Below are 22762 nucleotides of genomic sequence, written 5' to 3'. Positions count from 1 at the left end.
GCCCAAGTTATCCTTATCCTTGCTAATTTCCTAATATCATGGTCCCATCTCAGGTTTGGTCTTTTTCTGGGTCTCTTAATTCCTCGTGGGTACCATGGTGTAATTTTTGTGCATAGATAAAGGAAACAAGTTTAGATTGGAATGCTCGGCTTGCCGCCAAAACTTATAATTGTTTTGGAGTGCATGACATTTCAATATGTCAGATAATGAATTTGTAGTTAGTGTGTCAAAAATTAAAGAGGATTTAGAAAAAAGAACTAAACCAAAAAGAAAATCAACAAAACGACATCAAAGAATATCATCAAAACTATTCTGGAACCAAATTGCTGGACAAGCAGAAAATGAGTAAGTTTTAAAACTATTAAAAACTTCTCTAATTAAAAAAAAAATTTAACTGTTTATAAAAAAAGTTATCAACTTCTTCATATTGAATAATGATCTGAAGGTTTAGTAGATACATGAGTAAACAGTAAAGGCATACTAAAAGACACACAAATTGATTCTTGCTAATACTGAAATACCTTTGTATTCTGGTGTCGTGATTTTGACAAAGTAAATGTTATTTTTGTCGGTAAATTTACTGGTCTCTTCTATTGAGATAAGACCGGTAACAGTAAACAACATTTTCGTCATATGGATCTAGGACGACTTATTCTAATCAGTTGTCGTTAAGAGGCAGTAAAATGTGTGAGACAGATTGGGATTTGTATTTATCAGTGTCGTTAATTTTCAAAAAAACAGAACGGTGAGTTTTTATAATATTTTATAATACGTACTCAAGGAGCTTTGGAAAAATAGATTTGATCGTCTAATTTTTTAGTTGTCCTGATCGGTTAAAAGATGCCGAAATCGTATTTTTAAATCATATCTCAATTTTTTCTAACGGAACGAGGGTGGCTCATTAGTCATGGCTCATTATTTGGAAAAAGCATTTTTTTACGAATAATTTGATACCACACACTTGGTATTTCGAGTCAAATTGTCGTTATGAACCGCAGGTTACAGTTTCAAATAAACCATATGAGAAAATGTCGAAAGTGCGCATATGATATTATGTCATTCTATTTAGAGTGTCATTTCCTATCGAATAATGTAAAAAAATACCGAGGGTGCATTTAAAAATCAAAAGTTGTAGTCATTTCCGGTAAAACCGGAAATGGCCGAAAACAATTGAATATGTCAATCAATCCTAACTTATGTCATATACTAACATACCAAATCTCGTTGTTTAATCTGAAAAAGTAAAAAAGTTATAGGGGTGAGCGACTTTTGAGACGCACCCGTTATATTTTATATGGCTTTATTACATGTGTTTCCAATGTGGTGGCACTAGCCGTTTTCTGAAATGTTTCGATGCGGAATCAAAACATTTAGAGGAAATGTTTCGAAACATTTTCTGCAGCTTGTGTCCAAGATGTTCCCATTTTCAGCAGCCACTGTTTCTAAATGTGAAGAAACAAAATACCAAACTAAAATAGTCTATGTCTGTATGTGGATTTCAAAATATAAACAACCATCCACAATGTCGACCTGCGCCATCATTTTGTTGTCTTAAAATCTTTGTTTTTAGGGTTTTTCCCACAAAAAATGTCTGGCAAAAGCAAATTCATCATTTAATTTAATAATGTATTTTACAAAATTTTAATACCTCTTGTATATATCATTATTTGTTGGCACAAAATATTTTTGTTTGAAATATAGATATTTTCATTTCTGTACCTATCATGGTTCTGAAAATAAAAATATATAAATCAATGTTAGTAGAACGCGTTCTTATGAGTTTAAAAGCTCAACAGTCGATAAAAACATATATTTTTAGTTAAAAACGCTACCACTAACCAATATGGCGGAATTTTAATTCATTATTTTATAAAATTGACATGGAGTCGGACACAAATCATCTACATTATATCATATTTGTATCTAAAAAGAGAGAAACTCGTGTTTCGAAAATGAATCGACAATAAATGGAAACCTTGTTTCCAAAATGTTTGCTATCTGTGTAGAAATTTCGAACTAGTCACCAGCCAACAACGCCAATCAAAACTTTTGGTCAAAATTTTATTTACTTATTATAACACCATTAAAACATAAAAACATGTGTTCCATTGTGGACAAAAAGAGAAAAAAGCATTTGCTGGTTACGTATCTGTATTTGTACTCACTATATGTCCTTCCTCCTGCTTTTCTAATTATAGTACTATAAAAACCTGAAGAATGTTTAAATGCAAAAACTGCAGAATAAAATCAAAACAATGAAGTAAGGTTATGTTCTCATATATGACAGAATATCAAATAAATTATGGAAACTTTTCAGGCACAAAACGGGTACAAAATCTGCAAATGTGAGCCACATCTGTTTCTTAAAAGTTTCGAAAAATTTGTGAAACTAAGATCTTTATTGTTATAGCTTATGCAGCAAAACCATATTTTGGTAAAATGTTTCAAAACAAAAAGCTATTTATGTTACCAAACATATGTATCAAAAATGTGACGAAATTGTTTCGCAATGTTTCTCAGCAGAGATTTTGTTTCGATTTTGTATCTAAAAATGCTACTTGGGGTACCACGAACCGCCAATGGTTTCATTCATCTACCATGAGGCCGAGACAGTGGCTCATCCAGAGGTTGAGTCTGGGAGGGGTAGTGACAATATTTAAATAAAGTAATATATTTAAATTAAATTTTCATTCAAAGGTATTGTGACTATACGAAAAAAAAATAACTTAGATTGTTCTAGATTTCTATTCTGAGTGACAATTTTATTTTATACTAGATTTTCTTATTAATAAATTTCTTTCTGGGAGGGGTAATTACCCCTATCACCCCTCCCGTATATGCGCCCCTGGGCCGAGAGCACTTGCCCAGAGTGACAAATGCGAAATATATACCTGCAAACAACTCACCTCATTTTTTTTCGCGCTTATGTTTTAGGACCGTACTTCGAGCAAGTACCATGAGTTTATAATGAAAAATTTCACATAGGTCGCGTATGCTCCGTCCGGATGACGGCCATATATACATAAACACATACAGGGTAAGTTTTCTACGATGTTCTCTATGGGTATCTCAGAAACTACTGGAGATAGAGGGTCGGTTAAATGGGGAAAGAATTGCAGTTTTGTGGAGCCATAAATATGCGCCTTTCAGATTTTTTTAAAAGTTCATGGCTTACTAGATATTTCGAAAACAATTTTTGGCTATTTTAAAAATTGTTCGTAATTCCATTATAATCTATTTTAGACAAAAGTTTTCAGATAAAAGTTGTAGATAATCAGATCCTTAATGAGATTGTGTCCTCCGTTTTTTTCTAAAGCCTGTCATTTTACACATATGACACAAACATATGTTTTTTTAAATGGAAACCATAGTTGGTCATGGCTTCAAAAAAAGCGCCAATTTTTAAGCTTTTCAGCTATATCTATAATATGTTTTATTCAAAAAATTACGTAAGAGTTATAGCCAATTCTTATAATTTCTAAACAATTTCACTTAGTTAGCCATGGAAACAAGTTCAAACTTTGTAAAATAAAATAAACAGAAATTGTAAATATGGATTTTTCAAATGAAGAAAAGCATGTAGGCTTATTGATTCAACTGTTTTTTTTTATTATACATTTTCGAGGATACGTTAACCGGTGAACGTTACTTTTTACATTTTTTAAAGAACAGTTTTCAAGATACGTAGAAAAATTCAATTTAGATACTTGCGCATCGATAGAGTGGTTCCAACATGACTCATTATGACACCACCTTCCCCATTATGAGGGAAATGTTAAAATTTATTTATATCATAAGTATGCATACTCAGGGTTAGAAAGAGGTGAACCTATTGCATGGGCCTCCTCGATCACCTGACCTATCCATTTTAGATTTTTTTATGCGGATGGTTAACAACAAGGTTTACAAAAGAACTTATGAATTAAGAGAGGCACTCGAAGAGGCGGTACGGAAGAAGTTTATTAAAGTCGACCGGCCGTCCTGTGAGAAGAGCTAGTAATTCAGTTTTAAGAAGATGCATTTATGTACTCAATACAATGGAGGTATTTTGAACATTTTAACTAAAATAACTTAAAGTGTATGTAATGATATTAATTTTTTAAGTTTTAGTTTGTGTAATGTAAATTGTAAAGAACCGTTTAACAATATATGCTGTCTTTTTATAAGTTATAAATCACAAAAGAATAAGAATACCATGAACAGTGAAATTAGTCAAGAAAGACAAGAATTGGTTATAACTCAATAATTTTTAGAAAGAAACATATTATAGCTTATACCGCTAAAAAGCTTAAAAAATGGCGCTTTCTATGAAGTCATGGCCAACTATCGTTTCCATTTAAAAAAACATATGTTTATATCATAATATGTCAAAAATAACAGGCTTTAGAAAAAATCGAAGAATACAATCTCATTAGGGATGTGATTATCTACAATTTTTATCTGAAAACATTTTGTCTAAAATAGATTATAATGAAATTAGGGACAATTTTTAAAATAAGCCATTAATTTTTTCAAAAATCTGAAAGGCGCATATTTACGACCCCACAAAACTGCAATTCTTTCCCCATTTAACCGACTCTCTATCTCCAGTTGTTTCGGAGATACCCATAGAGAACATCGTAGGAAACTCACCCTGTATATATAAAAACACGCGGACTGAAATCGCTCCATCTGAAAGCGCTGTTAATGATCAAAATCGTAAGATTGAAACTGAAACATGCAGTTACAAAGCATGCCAACGCGAACGATTTTTTTCTTAGAACACATGGTGTATATTTGCGATTTGCGACAAACTAGTCCCTTTAAACGAAATCAACCCGTTATTAGGTTTACGCTCTTCGTCCTCGTTACGCAACTGGTAATTTATCGAGCTGCCGATACTTTTCTCCATATATGGCCGACGGTTTCGATGCCGCCGACGAGCGTACAAGGTTTCCCCCCGTAACACACTTGTTTACTTGTCCGTTCTTGGTCAATCATCGTCGCGTTACGTTTTTTTTCGCGTACTTTTTCGCTTATTTGGCCGCCAAGATTGTCGGTCGTTACATATCTCACGGTAAAAACGGAGCGAATTGAACATATGTCGAGTAATGTTGACGTAACTCTGAGCCTAAGGGTCGTAGATCAATGTAAAATTACAATCAATCTTGTCATTATCATCATATACAACTTTATTCTACCGGTGAGGTAGACATACTATACCTTGCATACTATACCTTGAGTTGCGTCCATATGTTTTGTAGTTTCACCGTTTGATGTTATTTCGTTCATGATTATTCTCTAATATGGTAGTCCCATCTTTAATTAGGGTGCATTTTGGTTAATCTAACACGACACATACCAACACCAGGAGGCATTAGACAAGGAGACAGCCTAAGTCCTTTTTATTCAGTCTCTTCATGGACATCATTATAGAAAAGTTGACCTCGATGAATATCGGTTATCGAATGGGACACAACAGAGTTAGCATGGTGTGTTACGCTGATGATGCAGCCATTATCGCGGAGACAAAGAATTAAATATGATTATCTCTACAGAAAAAAATAAATGCTTAACTTTCTCTAAAGAGCCGTTAAAATGCAAACTGGTAGTAGAAAACAAAATTATTGAGTAAGTATCACAGTTCAGATACCTAGAAATGGATATATAGCATTACCATGATCCAGAGAGAGATCTGAGAAGCCAGATGAACAGAGCAACGGCCATGTCAGAATGTCGAAGGCAAATAGTTTAGATAAACCCCTAGGTGACCAACAATTATCATTTGGGGGTTTCAATCATATGTTTTATCCATTCTATCCTCTAGTTATTCTAAACATATCTCAATCGATAGATCTTTATGCATGTGAAGTTTCCAGGTTTCCTATATATAGATAAGCAATCTTAATCCCCCAATTTAATCTACGCATAAATATATACACTAACACACACAGTGTTATTCTGCAATTTGAAGCATGATGATAAAAATCATGTAAAAAATAAGAGTTCATTACTTCAAATACTTTAATACATTCGGTACATATTTAAATATAGACAATATTTTTTTATTAAAACTAAATTCTAACTGTAATGGCGCGCTCAGACGACTCGTGTACTTGGCAAACATTCCTTATATATACAGGGTCCGGCGAGTGCGTCGGGCATCTATACAAAATTTCTAAGTTATTGTTTAGGCTGTACTTAAACTGCCGTTAAACGGTAGCTTACTAAAATGCCGTTAATAGGTATGACGTCGTTGATGTGACGCACTTGACGGCATTTTAGGACTAACCAACGCTAGCCACCCCACCAAATAACCAACGCAACTAACCTCGACACTGATAAAAAAATTTAAAAAACAAATATAAATTAGTAAAAACCAACCAACCCCACCAAATAACCAACTAACCAATAAATTAACACCCTCCAAATAACCACGCTAACCAACCGGCCAAATAACTAAACCAATCCAACCAAAAAGAGTGAAACCAATGTTGACCAATGCAATAAGATCACGCTATAAGCAAAAAAAAATATAAAAAAGTCTTGGTCGGCGTGAGATTTGAACCACGGACCATTCGCTCTCGAAGCGATAGCCACAGCCACGGAGCCACAGGTGCTCTTGTAAAATGCTTATAGCTAGGCATTACTTTCCGCCGACATGAACGACGTCACAATATCTATTAACGGTATTTTAGTAGGCTACCGTTTAACGGCTGTTTAAGTACATCGTATTTCTTATAGGAGCTACGAGGCATTACCGCCGCGCCGGACCCTGTATGCCAATCATAATTATTTGCCAAGTACAGGGTGGGTCAAATTGGACGCTTTTAAAGGGAAACAGCCGTTCTCTATAGGAGATAGGCGAAAACTAATATCGGTGTCTGGAGCTCAATTTTTATCAAAAATATAATGGTGAAAACCGCACGTCGATATCTGTTACCGTTTATGAGTTACGGGTTCGGTGTTTTTCAAAAATGTGCATTTTTAACAAATCGCTGTAACTTTTTTACTATGGAAAAGTTTGTATTTTTATGAAAACATTTCCAAAGCACCTTTTTACCTATAATTTAATGGTTTAAGTATAATTCTTTTAAAATGAATAATTTAAGAGTTATCAACAGAAAAATTGATTTTTTATTTGGGACGCTCTGTATATTTTTAATTAAATGAAAACAACTTCTCGTAAAAATCATCCCGTAACTGCGAAACGGTAAGAGATATCGATGTGCGGTTTTCACCATCATATTTTTGATAAAAATTGAGCTCCAGAGACCGATATTAGTTTTCGTCTATCTCCTATAGAAAAGGATGTTTCCCTTTAAAAGCGTCAAATTTGACCCACCCTGTACACGAGTCATCAGAGTCCGCCTTAAATTGTAGGTACAATTAATAATTAGTGATGAGAAAAACCGGTGAATTTCAATAATCGAGTACTCGAGTTTCAAGTGATTGCAGTAATCGAGCGATCGTTCGAATTTAAAATTTCGGGTTTTCGACCGTCGCCGTCGCTTGTTGCAGTAAGTTGCGTGAGCAGGGCACATATTCTTTCGGTGATGAATGGCAAGTAGCAAGCGATTCGCTTGATCGCTTGATTTAGTTTATTTCAAAGCATTGTCGATGTAGGGCGTAAAATTTTGTCCCTCAGATACACAACGGATAACGTCGTATAAATTTGCTACCTGCAATGTATGTAGAAAATTCGCTCGGCTTTTTATCGAGTATGTCACATTAAAATCGGATTTCAATTTATTTTTCTAGGATCGCTTGCGTTCGTCGCTCGTAACTCGTCACTTGCATCGCTCGTTCATAATCGAGCGATGGTTATTTCAATAATCGAGTACTCGAGCGAATTTTCACTTGAGTTATCCCATCACTATTAATAATGGACTCGTTCTGCTTTGTGGCGGCATACAGGTATGTAACCAGGGAATGTTTTTGATGATGGGGAGTTTAAACCGTCAAAATATATCTGGTTATTTGATCTTCCAGTCAAAATACTTTCGGAAGTAATCGGATTTTTTTACATTTCAAAACATGAAGTGAAAAAAAGCCTTACAGCGCTTTCAGATGGAGCGGAGCGTCTGCGACGGACCGTCCGCGACTTAGAGCAAGGACCATGAGTTTATATGAACAATTTCACATGGGTCCCTTATCCATATTACGTAATATCGTATTATCCATATACGTAAATACATTAATATAAAAACACGAGGACGGTACGTCGCGGACGCTCCGCTCCATCTGAAAGCGCTGTTATTCTCAGAACTACGTCGTGACTTCATAAAACCAAAGTTTGTACTAAATTCAAATTTGACAGCTGTTTGAATTTTGTATAATCTTATAATAATACCATACCATCTATCTACATTGTCATATTAAATTAAAATATATACTGTGATCGAATGAAAATGCCACAGTAGGCTTAGAAATACAATTTAACTGGCTTTACTATACACCATCGTCCTTTATCTATTTGAAATTTTTGTTAACCGTTAAAATTAGGATATTATAAATATAAATAGCCAGTCCCTAGAAACTATTCATAAATTTTTATATAGTAGGTTTAACATACAATATGTCCCCGGATTGTCTTTACAAGAGGAAAAACTTTTTATTATTTACATTTCGAGAAAAATGCATTCTTTATAACAAATTTTGCTTGTTCTAAAATGGTTAATCCCATTTATACTTTTCCAAATTTCCATACAGTTTTAGAGAAAATTAGAAAAAAACATGAAAATGTAAAGCAAAAAGGTTGGTAAGCAAGAAAATTTTACGAAGAATATGGTTTATTCTCAAAATGTCAATAACAAAAAAGTGTTTTCTCTTGCAAAGACAATCCGGTGACATACTGTATATCAAGAACTTCAGATAAATGCTCAACAGGTTTCACTTTCACTGTTACCTAAAATTTGGTTTGGACACCGTCTGTAACGCTATTTTTCTTCGATCACCCGGTATATTAATGCTATTTATCTCTACTCTTACTTACTATTGATTAACAACGATTTAAAATAACAACTTTACCATTTAATCGACAAATAAAAAAGTCATTAAATTACCTTTCAAACTAAATTTATGACAATCTTTGATAATTCACTTACGTTCTAAATAGTATACCTTCGGTATTTTACGAACAATTTAATCCAAGTACGTTTATTTGTATCTCAAAGGATTTTACGTAGATTGGTTCCTTGACTCTTCCTCGAAAAATCGTTACACTCATAAATTACCGGTTTCAAAGTTTTTAGCTTCAATGTGTGAGTGTTCGTGTGACATCATTCGTACGGAAAGGATTCGTCATCGCCCAAAAATCTCCATCTCGATAAAGTCGTTACGAATTTGAAAATGTAATTTCGAAAATCTATCGCCTTTTTCGTTTTTCCTCGCTGTCCGAGGATTAATTTGATCCAAGCAAGATCATCTAGAGCGAACAGATGTTTTATTGTATAACGTAAACAGCTAGAGAGAACTTAATTTCAAGTTGCTGGCCGTTTGGCGCCATGCTGTCAGTTGCTACGTTGCCGGGTTGGGCCGAAAGTATTTTTGACTAGGATTTTTATAGGAAATTTAAAATTAAAATTAAGTTAATACATTTATAAAAAGCTCACTAATTTTATAATAATATTTAAAAGGTGTAATTTATTGATGTAAATATTTGTAACCAAATCAATTATTCGTTTACTTGTCTGAAATATGTACTTTGGTTAATTAAAACTTGGCTAGAACTAGAAATTATTCAAAAGAGAACTTCTATACTCTTTCGAATAATTGAAAAAAGTTAAATTTATGAAATTAGATTTAACTGAAAATATAATTCAGTTTTACATTATCTATAAAATTTACTTAAACAAAGCATTTATAATACGTTTATAAAGGAGCATGCAGTTTGTTAAAAATTTAGCACTTGTAATATACGAGAAATTGATAACTTTTATTTATACGTCTATTTATAATTATCTATTACATTATTTTATCAAACACTATAAATCTAATATCTACTTATGTGCTAATAGTTTCATAATAAAGTGAGTAAAATTTATATAACTATTTTTATACCGGGTGCGTCTCAAAAGTGACTCATTCCTATAAATGTTTTATTTTTTCAAATAAAAAAACAAGATTTGGTATGTTAGTATATAACATAAATTAGATTTGATTGACTCAATTGAAATTCAACTGTTTTTTGTCACTTCCTTTTTCACCGGAAATGATGACAACTTTTGATTTTTAAATGGCACCCTCGGTATATTTCAACTTTATTCGATAAAAAATGACACTCTGAATATAATGACATATCATATGCCAACTTTTGACATTTCTGTGCCATGCCTGTGTTAAAAACAGTAATTTTTAATCAAGGCATTGGAAAAATAGATTTGATTGTCTAATGTTTTTAATTTTTAATGTACTGTCCTGGTCGGTTAAAAGATGACCAAATCGTATTTTTAATCATATCTCATTTTTTTCAAATGGAACGAAAGTTGCTCATTATTATATTTGGAAAAAGCATTTTTTTCAAATAATTTGGTTCCACACACTTGGTGACTTGGTATTTCGAGTCAAATTGCCGTTATGAATCGCATGTCACAATTTCAAATACATAAACGATATTCAAAAATGTCAAAAGTTGACATATGATATGTCATTGCATTCAGAGTGTCATTTTCTATCGAATAAGGTAAAAAAATACCGAGGGTGTCATTTAAAACTCAAAAGTTGTAGTCGTTTCCGGTGAAACAGGAAGTGAAGAAAAACAATTGAATACTTCAATCAATCCTAATTTATGTCATATACTAACATACCAAATCTCGTTTTTTTATTTGAAAAAATAAAAAAGTTATAGGAGTGAGCCACTTTTGAGATGCACCCGGTATACAGATTTTTTTGATAAATGATAAAACATTTAAAACTAAATACTAAATATACTTTTTTTCAATTAAAAAATACAGGATTATACCAGTACTAAAAAGGTCAATTTCTTGATGATTTTATGCCGTATGATCGAGAAAAAACGGCGTCCAGTTGGCTGGGAAATTACGATCGATAAAATGACAGCGATCTTCATTTCATAGCCATCGCTGACGCCGTTTTTTTTTCGATCATACGGTATAGTCCCTAAAGTGAGTTACTCAGAAATAAGTGAATTTTAAAACTATTTCTAATAATTATATTTAACAAAATCAATCCGTTATAACTAATGTTTTTCTTCAATTTGCAATCATTTTCTCTGAGATGGAAACCATTCAATAGAAAAAAAATGGAGAAATTTACCACACTTTATTAAAAGTTATTTAAAAAAATATCCAAAGCTCACTAGATTTTAACACTTATTGTACAATATCGAAAAAAAAACGGCCTCAATTTACTGACAGTTGGCCTTTAGAAGGGTGTGATTTATTTTTATATTCAGTAAAAATAATTTTTAAAGGTGTAGTTTAAAATTCGATAAAAAATATTTGGGAAAATATTTGGTGATAATGTAACAAGTTTTATATCAAATTTTAGTAAATGACATCTAGAGATTGACCTCGTCAAAATTATCGATTGTCATTCCTCATTGACGCCGTTTTTTTATCATACGGTATATCGTAGAATAAAAGTGTTAAATAGAGTGGGCTTTAGATATTTTTTTAAATAACTTTCAATACAATCTCCTAGAAGAATGATTGATCTGTCAAGTCCAAAGGTCTCTCTATCGAAGAGCTTGTGTTTCTCAAAATACATATACGCAAAAAACTTCTGGATACAATATACTGTCATGCGTTATTAACCCTTCAGACACTGCCATTATTTATAATGCTCCTCCAACTGAAATAAAGTAAATAAAGAATACATTAAATTATGTCAAGGTGAAAACCAGCACTTCGAACGTCTGCTCGCTAGGAATAATCTCGGCAACGTCGCATGCTCAGTCGATAACGACAGGGGCGCGGCCTAGCCGAGCGGTTACCGGCGAGTTCTGACATTTTGTTATTCTCGTTCTTTTCTTCTTTCAGTATTATTTATCTATGGCAGTGAACGGACTGATTGTTATTAACGTACGAAAGTGACTTTTTTTCGGTTTATTTTATTCGAATCATGGCCGACACGGACGCAAAAGATCGATACGATCCCGAACTGAAATATTTGTGTGTGGATAGGAACAATTACAACGACCCTGCCACCCAGGCGGAATGGACCCAAAAGAGGCTGGTGTGGATGCCCCACGAGTCCCAGGGCTTCGTGGCTGCCTCCATCAAGGGCGAAAAGGGAGACGAGGTCGAGGTGGAATTGATGGACTCGGGCAAAAGAACCACGGTGGCCAGGGACGACATCCAAAAGATGAACCCGCCGAAGTTCGACAAAGTGGAAGACATGGCCGAGTTGACTTGCCTCAACGAGGCCTGTGTTCTGCACAATCTCAAGGATCGGTACTATTCCGGACTGATTTACGTGAGTACCCTATGAATGCTTTTTATTTTAGCCCATTTTATCACGTTGTCTTCGAAAAAATCCACCCTAGAGACGTACTTGTCAAGTTGGTCTAAGAAAAACATATGAATTCTATGGTGTACTGCAAAAAATGTCCTTAAAAGGAATTTATTTAAATAGTTGCCATATTATTGATGAATTCGTACAAACAAATCGGTAGATCAACGTAATGATTGTTTGTAAGAAAAGAATGTTAATGTCCTGATAATGACAGACTTGTGTAATTAGTATAATTATTGCAGTAAGTTAGTAATTCAATGGAAGACAAATATTTAATATTTTTTTGCATGGTCAGTAAATAACATTCTTTTTACTTTCTATAATATTCACGAGTTTAAATAGAACATTTTAAAAAAATGCGTTCTAATTTCTTATCATATGTGACTATAAATTTAACAAATCTATCGATAAAAGTATTAATATAGGAATTCGCTCATGAACACTTATGTATGGATATAGCTACAAGTAGGTAATAGTATGAATCATTGCCTATTTTGTGTACCTAGCTAGGTACTTATACTGAAATCTCGACTCAAATATAAAAATACCTCTATTTTTTATGATGTTATTATTTGGTTTGCCAGATTTGATAAGATTGTATTATTTGGTCAAAATCAAAATAATTCGTCATCAACTAAAAATAAAAAAACATAAATTCTATGAGATTAATAATTAAATTGTTTCATTATTATTTAATTGTTGCAATTTAAATAGTTTATCATGTTGTAAACTTTAGTAGATATTATTTTGGGTATTATTAGTAAAAAAAAAAACGATAGATATTTAGATATCACCTTGAAAAATATTATCTAAATGTACCTGTCTGTCATTTTCATTCAAAATATTTTTTTTCTATAATATTTTGAAGGTCGAATCTGTCAAAATCGTATTCTTTCACTGGAAACACCATATAAAAACTGTCACTTTTGACAGAAAATTAACACAAAAAATGTTTAGATTTGAGTTAAAATGACAGACAACAAAACAACTGTCCTAGCTATACATTTTTTAGTTAGATAGACCATTTTTTTTATTGCAAATTCGTCGAGATTAATGATTTCAGAGAAACTGCTGTAGAATAACAGATTTTTGCATTTAGAATTAGGTTACTGAGTGGTCAATTATGCTAATGTTTGATCCTATTGTTAGTGTAAGGTTTGTGTGGGATTGTTTTTCTATATAGTACTTACTTACATATATATCTACTAGAAACAATTACCATTTTTTTAAATAGATACCTAATAGAAACATAATATTAGACGCCAGTGCCTTTTTTAGCAAAGTTACCAATGAAAGAAACTTATTTTTATCCATAAACCCAAAGATATTGTGCTTAAAAATTTACCTCATAAACAAAAATAATTTGATTATTGAAGGGAATAATTTCGGTGCCAACAATAGTAAGAAGGCCTGATTACTTACTCGTGACGTCATCGATTGAAGGTTATGGACGAAATTCTTAGAGCCCAATAACTATAATTTTTTAACTCCAATTATCAAAGTAGGTACCTATTGCTATAAATGCAACAATATTTCGTCTATATACCGTAATATCGAAAAAAAAAACGGTATCAAAGACGGCTGGAGAATGAAAATCGATGATAAATTTGGCGAGGTCAATATCTAGACGTCATTTATTAAAAATTGACATAAAATTTGTCAAAAACTAACACTATTTTTGTAATTATAGAAAAATTGATATAAAAATTTATTTTCAATAAATTATTTTTCTCATATTTTAAACTATACCCGAGACTATACCATTTAGAAATCATTTTTACTCAATATAAAAATAAAATACATTCATCTTCTTAAGGCCAACACTGGCAGTAAGCACCAGGAATGACATCTAGGGCTTGACTTCGCAAAAATTTGATCGATTGTCATTCTCCAGCCGTCTTTGACACCGTTTTTTTTTCGTTTGTGTAGTAGGTACCTATTTTATTAGTATACCGGGTGCGTCTCAAAAGTGGCTCACCCAGATAATTCTTCAGATAAAAAAACGAGATTTGGTATGTTAGTATATGACATAAATTAGGATTGATTGACGCATTCAATTGTTTTCTATCACTTCCTGTTTCACCGGAAATGGCTACAACTTTTGATTTTTAAATGGCACGCTCGGTAGTTTTTTACTTTATTTGATAGAAAATAACATTCTGAACAGAATGACATATCATACGTCAACTTTTGACATTTTCGCTTAAAACAAAATTGAATTTTAAATTTCATTATAGAGTGCCATGGCTGTTTTAAAAACATTAATTTTTAATCAAGGAGCCTTGGAAAAATAGATTTGATCGTATAATTTTATTCGTGTCTTGTCCTGGCTGGTTAAAAGATACCCAAATCGTATTTTTAGTCATATTTCAATTTTTTCAAATGGAACGAGGGTGGCGCATTAGTATATTTGAAAAAAGCATTTTTTTACTAATAATTTGGTACCACACACTTGTTCTTTCGAGTCAAATTGTCGCTATGAATCGCATATTGCAATTTCAAATAAACCTTATTTGAAAATGTCAAAAGTTGACATATGATATGTCATTCTATTCAGAGTATCATTTTCTATCGAATAAAGCAATAAAACACCGAGGGTACCATTTAAAAATCAAAAATTGTAGTCATTTCCGGTGAAACAGGAAGTGACAGAAAACAACTGAATACGTCAATCAATCCTAATTTATGTCATATACTAACATACCAAATCTCGTTTTTTTATCTGAAGAATTATCTGGGTGAGCCACTTTTGAGACGCACCCGGTATATTATAATTAAGATACAGTCTAATATAAATTTCATTCTAAGAGCAGAGTTATATGTTTTTGATATCTTTTAAACATTTTAAACATTTGCAGTTAAAATATTTATAAGCAAAAGAACTAGTATTCTATATTGTATATTATACCGTATGATCGAAAAAAAAACGGCGTCCAGTTGGCTGGGAAATGAACATCAATGACATTTCCCATATAAATTTACATTTAAAATGACAGCGATCTTCATTTTATAGCCATCGCTGACGCCGTTTTTTCTCGATCATACGGTACTAATATTAATATAAATGATGTAAGGGGCATAACAGTAAAATTCTTAATTACAATACCTCTTTCGTTGTATTAATCAGTTCTTAATGTTAATTATAACTGCCTGAATTTGAGAATAAATAATATAAATTTAATAACAGTTGGATAACATTTAACAATAAAATTAGGTAAGTATTTAAACAATTTTATATTCGAAGACTGTCTTAGCTATGCCACGCGTCCCCAACTAGTGGATTCGTTAATTTAAATAACAAATGGCCTAAAACACCTGTCATATAAGCGTTTCCCTCTAAAGGTGTGCTTTTTTAGTAACACGCCCGACTTCCTACGTTGTCGTCCACACTTTGAACAATGTCGAATGCAAACTTGCACAAATAAAATCAAACACAAATTAGGAGAATCTACATAAACAGATAAATAAGTCTTTAGTAGTTCCATGTAATATAATAGCTCTAAAAGCCTAAAAGGCTCATGGCTTGATTGGTTATCTTTCTCCATTTGTTTCCGTCTTTCTCCTTTATTCTCCACCCATCCACTCTTATCCTTCTCAAGTCCTCTTCTATATCCTTTTTCCATCTGATTCTCGGTCGACCCCTCCTCTTTCCACCTATTTCACGTTTCATTATCATACTAGGAATTCTTGCTTCAGCCATTCTTTCAATGTCTCTAAGGGTAACTGGGTACTTTCCAACCAAGTAATAGAATTACATAAAATCACCTTAAATTTAACCTAAAATAAACAATATTTTAAACCTATACTATTCTGAACTAATAACTAATAATGTACTCTATTAGGCAACTATAATGTACCAATTACAATTTACTATACTATCGAAAAAAAAACGGCGTCAAAGACGGCTAGGGAATGACAATCGATGATAATTTTGGCGAGGTCAAGCTAGTGATGTTAATATTTCAGAAATTTTTGATTGTTGCAGGAAATTTCGGAAACTTTCGGAAATTTATGAAATATTAGGAAATTTTACAATTTTACATATTTTTTGTCGATACAATAAAGGTATAAATTAGATAGACATTTGATACCAACATGTAAGTAAAAAAAACAATAAACATAATATGAGTTGTTATATTTTTAATAAACAATACATAACCCATAAAAGTCATAAACATAACCCATAACAAATATCATTTGGTAACATTTGTATTTTGTGCATAAACCACGAACTGTGACTATGAATTTAAAAAAAAAACAAAAAAGCCCGAAATATAAATTTAAAAAACGTAAAACACAAATAACTGAATTATTCTATTCCGGAATATCAGGCGCCGAGCTGGTCCCATCTTCATAGGGTATTATAGTAGCAGTAGTACTGTCGTCGTCAGTTTCTATTTCCAAATCAGTTATATTTGATGTATCATCTGGTTCTGATTCTGAAGGATGGACCTCTACCTCCACGAGTTCTAGTGGTTCTGGAGGAATTTTATGTTGTTGAATATCATGCTCCATATATTACGAGTAGAAAAAATATTGTGATGGGTTGGCGTTGGTTTCTATGTAATTTGACAAATAAATAAAGCTGTCTCTTTAGTTGTCAGTTTTGAGTCAATATTTTTTAATTCTCTTTCGTGTCGATTGCTGATTGAATTGGAGCCAGAAATGGCTCAAAACGAAATAAATAAATTACCAACAGATATTCAGGCTGAGGCGACAAACGAGGGTGGCTCATTAGTATATTTGAAAAAAGCATATTTTTACTAATAATTTGGTACCACACACTTGTTCTTTCGAGTCAAATTGTCGCTATGAATCGCATGTTGCAATTTCAAATAAACCTTATTTGAAAATGTCAAAAGTTGACATATGATATGTCATTCTATTCAGAGTGTCATTTTCTATCGAATAAAGCAATAAAACACCGAGGGTACCATTTAAAAATCAAAAGTTGTAGTCATTTCCGGTGAAACAGGAAGTGACAGAAAACAACTGAATACGTCAATCAATCCTAATTTATGTCATATACTAACATTACCAAATCTCGTTTTTTTATCTGAAGAATTATCTGGGTGAGCCACTTTTGAGACGCACCCGGTATATTATAATTAAGATACAGTCTAATATAAATTTCATTCCCCTAAGAGCAGAGTTATATGTTTTTGATATCTTTTAAACATTTTAAACATTTGCAGTTAAAATATTTATAAGCAAAAGAACTTATAGTATTCTATATTGTATATTATACCGTATGATCGAAAACAAAAGGCGTCCAGTTGGCTGGGAAATGAACATCAATGACATTTCCCATATAAATTTACATTTAAAATGACAGCGATCTTCATTCCATAGTCATCGCTGACGCCGTTTTTTCTCGATCATACGGTACTAATATTAATATAAATGATGTAAGGGGCATAACAGTAAAATTCTTAATTACAATATCTCTTTCGTTGTATTAATCAGTTCTTAATGTTAATTATAACTGCCTGAATTTGAGAATAAATAATATAAATTTAATAACAGTTGGATAACATTTAACAATAAAATTAGGTAAGTATTTAAACAATTTTATATTCGAAGACTGTCTTAGCTATGCCACGCGTCCCCAACTAGTGGATTCGTTAATTTAAATAACAAATGGCCTAAAACACCTGTCATATAAGCGTTTCCCTCTAAAGGTGTGCTTTTTTAGTAACACGCCCGACTTCCTACGTTATCGTCCACAGTTTGAACAATGTCGAATGCAAACTTGCACAAATAAAATCAAACACAAATTAGGAGAATCTACATAAACAGATAGATAAGTCTTTAGTAGTTCCATGTAATATAATAGCTCTAAAAAGCCTAAAGGCTCATGGCTTGATTGGTTATCTTTCTCCATTTGTTTCCGTCTTTCTCCTTTATTCTCCACCCATCCACTCTTATCCTTCTCAAGTCCTCTTCTATATCCTTTTTCCATCTGATTCTCGGTCGACCCCTCCTCTTTCCACCTATTTCACGTTTCATTATCATACTAGGAATTCTTGCTTCAGCCATTCTTTCAATGTCTCTAAGACTGGGAATATTTTTCAAGATAAATCCACCCATACCTGTATTTCTAGAATGTAAAACATTCAGTTGATTGAATAAAGTACAATAGATTTTAAAGAATCCAACATAAAAAATTAACTGGCTTGTCTGGCTATAAAATGTGAAATATTTGATTGTTTAAACACTCTGTCTGCATAATGAACAATGCCCGACTAAAAACTACTTAAAGTAGTTTGACGCTGTCCGCAAATTGTTCCCTATTATGTTTTAATTTGGTTTATTTTATCTGTTTTTGTTATGGCCGTTCAATTGAGTGGAGAATATCAATGAAAGTATTCATAGAAAATCTATAAATGACTGTTAGTTTTGTTATTTACTGCATTCTTTTAAATGTTAATAAAACAACAATATTTTTAACTTTTATCAGTGATTTACTGTGTTTATCAGTACACAAAGATATCGATGCTCAATGTATATCTCTAATTCAAAGGCCTGTTCTATCATACTGTCCTCCTTTCAATTGAGTCATAAAGTTAAGAACTATTCCGCGCCGAGATCCTCTTTCCCGTCGAGCACCTTCCTATAAATTAATGCTCGGAGTTCCCAGCTATTTAAGTGAGGTTAAGAATAATGATTGACGGTTGACCACTTTTTTTGGTTCCCAATTTAAAAATTATGGAGATATGGAGAAACCAATATCCACTTTATCCATCTTAAAACATCCTTTGGGATCCAGTTTGGGATTAACTTTTTCAAGTTTGACAATGTTTTCAACTTGACATGTTTAGGCACCAGTCTATCGCGCACAGCTCCTTTCAGAACCGTTCTCGAGTAGCCCAGGCTTAAAGATCTGGAATTTGAAATTCGTGAATGGAGGACAGTAAATAAGTAATAGTTTTAAAGCATAAATCACGCCTACACTTAACGTTTTACCTGTCCATTTTGCATAACAGGTAAAACCGAAGAACATCTAGAAAACTAACGAAAGTTCTCAAAACGGTCGCCTGACTTAGGACAGTCTAAATATGAAGTTTCATCTGTCAGGTCAAAATACCATCTTTTTCTTTTAACATATTTTGATTTACAATAAAACCCTATATTTTTTTGGTAGCTAGCGTTTAACATCTTTCTACGTAGATACGAGCATGATAAGGCATTAATAAGCTGTAGCATTAGTGTCGGCCAGCCATAACAATGAAATTAGTCATTGCTGAGACCTATTGACGCATGGTCGCAATATATACAAGAATAAAATATTCCAATGGTTCAAATCGAAAGCTTCAAGCCATAACGAAAGGAAGATGGGTTAATGAGTAATATCGATAGCGTATAAGTAGTCGTTTCCGTTTATTATTATCCTCATCATCATCAATGTTAATGTCGTCTGGCCTATTTTGTTCTGGGAGTTTAATTTTACAGTCTAGAAAATCGATACCGTATTTGAGAACAGTTGTAATAACACCCATAAAGTAATTTCTTAGAAAATAGAGTTTTTTCTTTAATGTTGTAATTATTATTCTACAGGGGACATCATAAATAATTAGAAATATTTTAATGAGTTTTTTATTTTTGCGCTATTTTTTTAATGCCACCGATTTTACATGATCCAGCAATTTGACATTATCTATGAATGTAGAGTTTCCTCGATCTAGGCGAAGCCAGATCTGTCATGCACAAGTTAATGCATAGCACAGTTGTCATCACATAAGCCAAACGCATAGTACTCAAATTTTGATGTTAAGAGCAGATAATATGATAGTAATGCTAACAGCTACAATGTACTTATTGCTTTAAGAACAAATTTAAAATAACTATACTAACAGATAGGCTGGAAAAACAAGTCAACCTACTATGCAACGCCATTTGAACTCAAGAACATCAGAAGGTGTAGGAGCTGGAGTATTATGTCTGCTACTAGAAATAACTTTCCCCGTAAGCCTATCCAAGGATGTCACGACTTTTTGACTGGAGAATGAAACCTAGACATCAGAAGAGGACCACAATAGATCTGAAAATGTCGCAGTGGAAAAAGATACATCAACATTTAACTTTCTATCTTCCATATTTAGGACAATTGTATTAAATATTCCATAAAAACTGAATTTATCATAAAACAAATCACAAACTAACAATGGGCACTATATTTCGGGTTAATTCCACTTCTGATGTTAGGTACTAGTTTGTAATATTAATAATCTCTCAATTATGAAATAATTATAATGTTTATAGCTTCATTCAGAACCTCGCAATTAGTGGAATAAATTAGTGGCTTCAGTTAGCATAGAAGCTTGTTCCTATAATTTTAATGTAAGCATTCAGAACATCAAAATTAGTGACTTTTAACTTTTCATCAAACTTTTAACTTTTCCACTAATTATACTTCAAAATTTGCGGGAAATGTCATTTTGGCTTACCAACCTCCCACCCCTACCAAAAACTAATGGCCAGATTCTCGGGTGCCACAGTATTTTAGTGCCAAATTTGGTTAAAATCGGTTTAGCGGTTTTTGAGTTATCGTGTTACAGACAGACGGACAGACAGACAGACACCATGAGAAAATATTTTGTATTTAGGTCATTTATGACCCAAATAACAATCAAAGAGTGAAATTAATAAAACTTTTTTTTTGCCGATCTTAATATGGTCAGCTAAAAATACAGCAATTGTATTAAAGTTAGTCTACAAACACGGTACAAGATTCGCATTTCATCTCGTTTTGCTTTTGGCAAAAGGATTAAAAATTTACATTGAAACCGACGATTCTTTGTGCAGACGGAGAAAAAAAAGCGCAAAACTGGCATCGAACTTCGACGTGCGATGGAAACTTGCGGCGGAAAAGGCGAACGAGCGAACGGTCGATTCGGTCGGGTCCGGCGGCCTGCATTTCTTTCATTCCTGAATTTTAAAGGTCAGTGACTCGGCGAGTCGCCCGCTGTCGCCCCCGCGACGCCGGCACGGGCCCCTTTTCTACCGGCACCAGATCTCCCGTCCCGGGAGGACAACGAAAAGAAGGCTGACCTCTGGTCACTACGTCGTCTTTCGATCTTTAATTCGGTATTTTGTCTGAAACAACAAAAACTTAAACTATCGGACAAAAGTAGAGAAACTTTTTAAAATTGTGTTTTTTTTCATATCGCAGGTACTGAAGCCATGTTATGCATTGTTAAAATTAAATATACTTAAATAGTTCTTATTTAAGTGAAATAATCACATGTGAAAACTTTTTTTTAAATTTTTAAAAAAAAATTATTCAGTTAAATAAAATACTATAGGGACAAAAATAGAGAAACTAAAAATTAATATAAAAATTACAAGTACATAGTTGTTGCTAACCTAATAAAATTAATAATGGGTTGAGTAACCGTGATTAGCTATAACTTCACGACATCGCTTTGGCATGGAGTCCAATAGTTTTCTTATGGTATCTGGTTCAGTGGAATTCCAGGCCTCTTTCAAAATTCTTATCAAATCTTTCTTATTGCTAATGTGACTCCGCCTTACTCGGCGATCTAGTTCCTCCCACAGGTTTTCAATTGGGTTAAGGTCTGGACGTTGGGCAGGAAAGTCCATAACCTTAATTTGTTCAGACAAAAACCATTCTTGTAAGACTTTCGATTTATGCTTTGGATCATTATCTGGCTGAAATATCCAGGTTAAAGGCAAATTATCATCAGCAAACGGAATCATCACTTCTTTAAGATGTCCAAATACATAAATCGATCCATTGTTCCTTCTATTACATGGAGTGGTCTCATGCCATAGCCCGAGAAGCATCCCCACACCATGCAAGATCCACCACCATGCTTTACAGTGGCCATACTTCTGGGCAATGTATCCACGATATGCCATCGGATCCAAATATATTGAATTTGCTTTCATCTGAAAACAGGACCTTGTTCCAGTCATTCGTCGACCAGTGCAAATATTTTTTGGTAGGTAAGTCGGGCGTTCTGGTTCTTCTTACTGATGAGTGGTTTTTTGGCTGCTCTTTTGCTAAATAATCCTGCTTCCCTTAGCCTTCTTTGGATGGCCTTAGAACTTATATTGACACCAGGTAGTTCACTCAAAATTTGATTTGCCCATTTATGTGGATTAGTTAAGGTGATTTTTTTAATTATCATTTCAATTTTTTTCGTTGTTTTCCTTGGCCGACCACTTTTTTTAATAGTCTTTAAGGAATTGCTAGTTTTGAAATTGGTAATCGTTTTGCTAATGACAGACTTATGCAAATTAAACATTGTGCTTATGTCCATTTCCCGTACACCATTCCGAT

The 22762-nt window shown here is 33.0% G+C and overlaps 1 protein-coding gene across 4 annotated transcripts in view; it reads left to right on the top strand.

Annotated features, from left to right (window-relative positions):
• Positions 1-22762, top strand: part of LOC115881775 (myosin heavy chain, non-muscle) — a 141555-nt gene that overhangs the window by 9785 nt on the left and 109008 nt on the right. For 2 of the 4 annotated variants that reach the window (XM_030899416.1, XM_030899419.1), the window contains exon 1: positions 11935-12417. In XM_030899416.1, the coding sequence (XP_030755276.1) occupies positions 12064-12417 (354 nt within the window). In that variant the 5' untranslated portion in view covers positions 11935-12063. Of the gene's footprint in view, positions 1-648; positions 746-11934; positions 12418-22762 lie in introns of those variants that run through there. The other 2 variants (XM_030899417.1, XM_030899418.1) reach the window with 2 other exon arrangements.

Source organism: Sitophilus oryzae, unplaced genomic scaffold (genome assembly GCF_002938485.1).
Source record: "Sitophilus oryzae breed Bouriz unplaced genomic scaffold, Soryzae_2.0 scaffold_173_pilon_pilon, whole genome shotgun sequence".
In the NCBI taxonomy this organism is placed as follows: domain Eukaryota; kingdom Metazoa; phylum Arthropoda; class Insecta; order Coleoptera; family Curculionidae; genus Sitophilus; species Sitophilus oryzae.
Note: the sequence above shows the minus strand (reverse complement) of the source record. Positions and strands in the feature narration are given on the sequence as shown.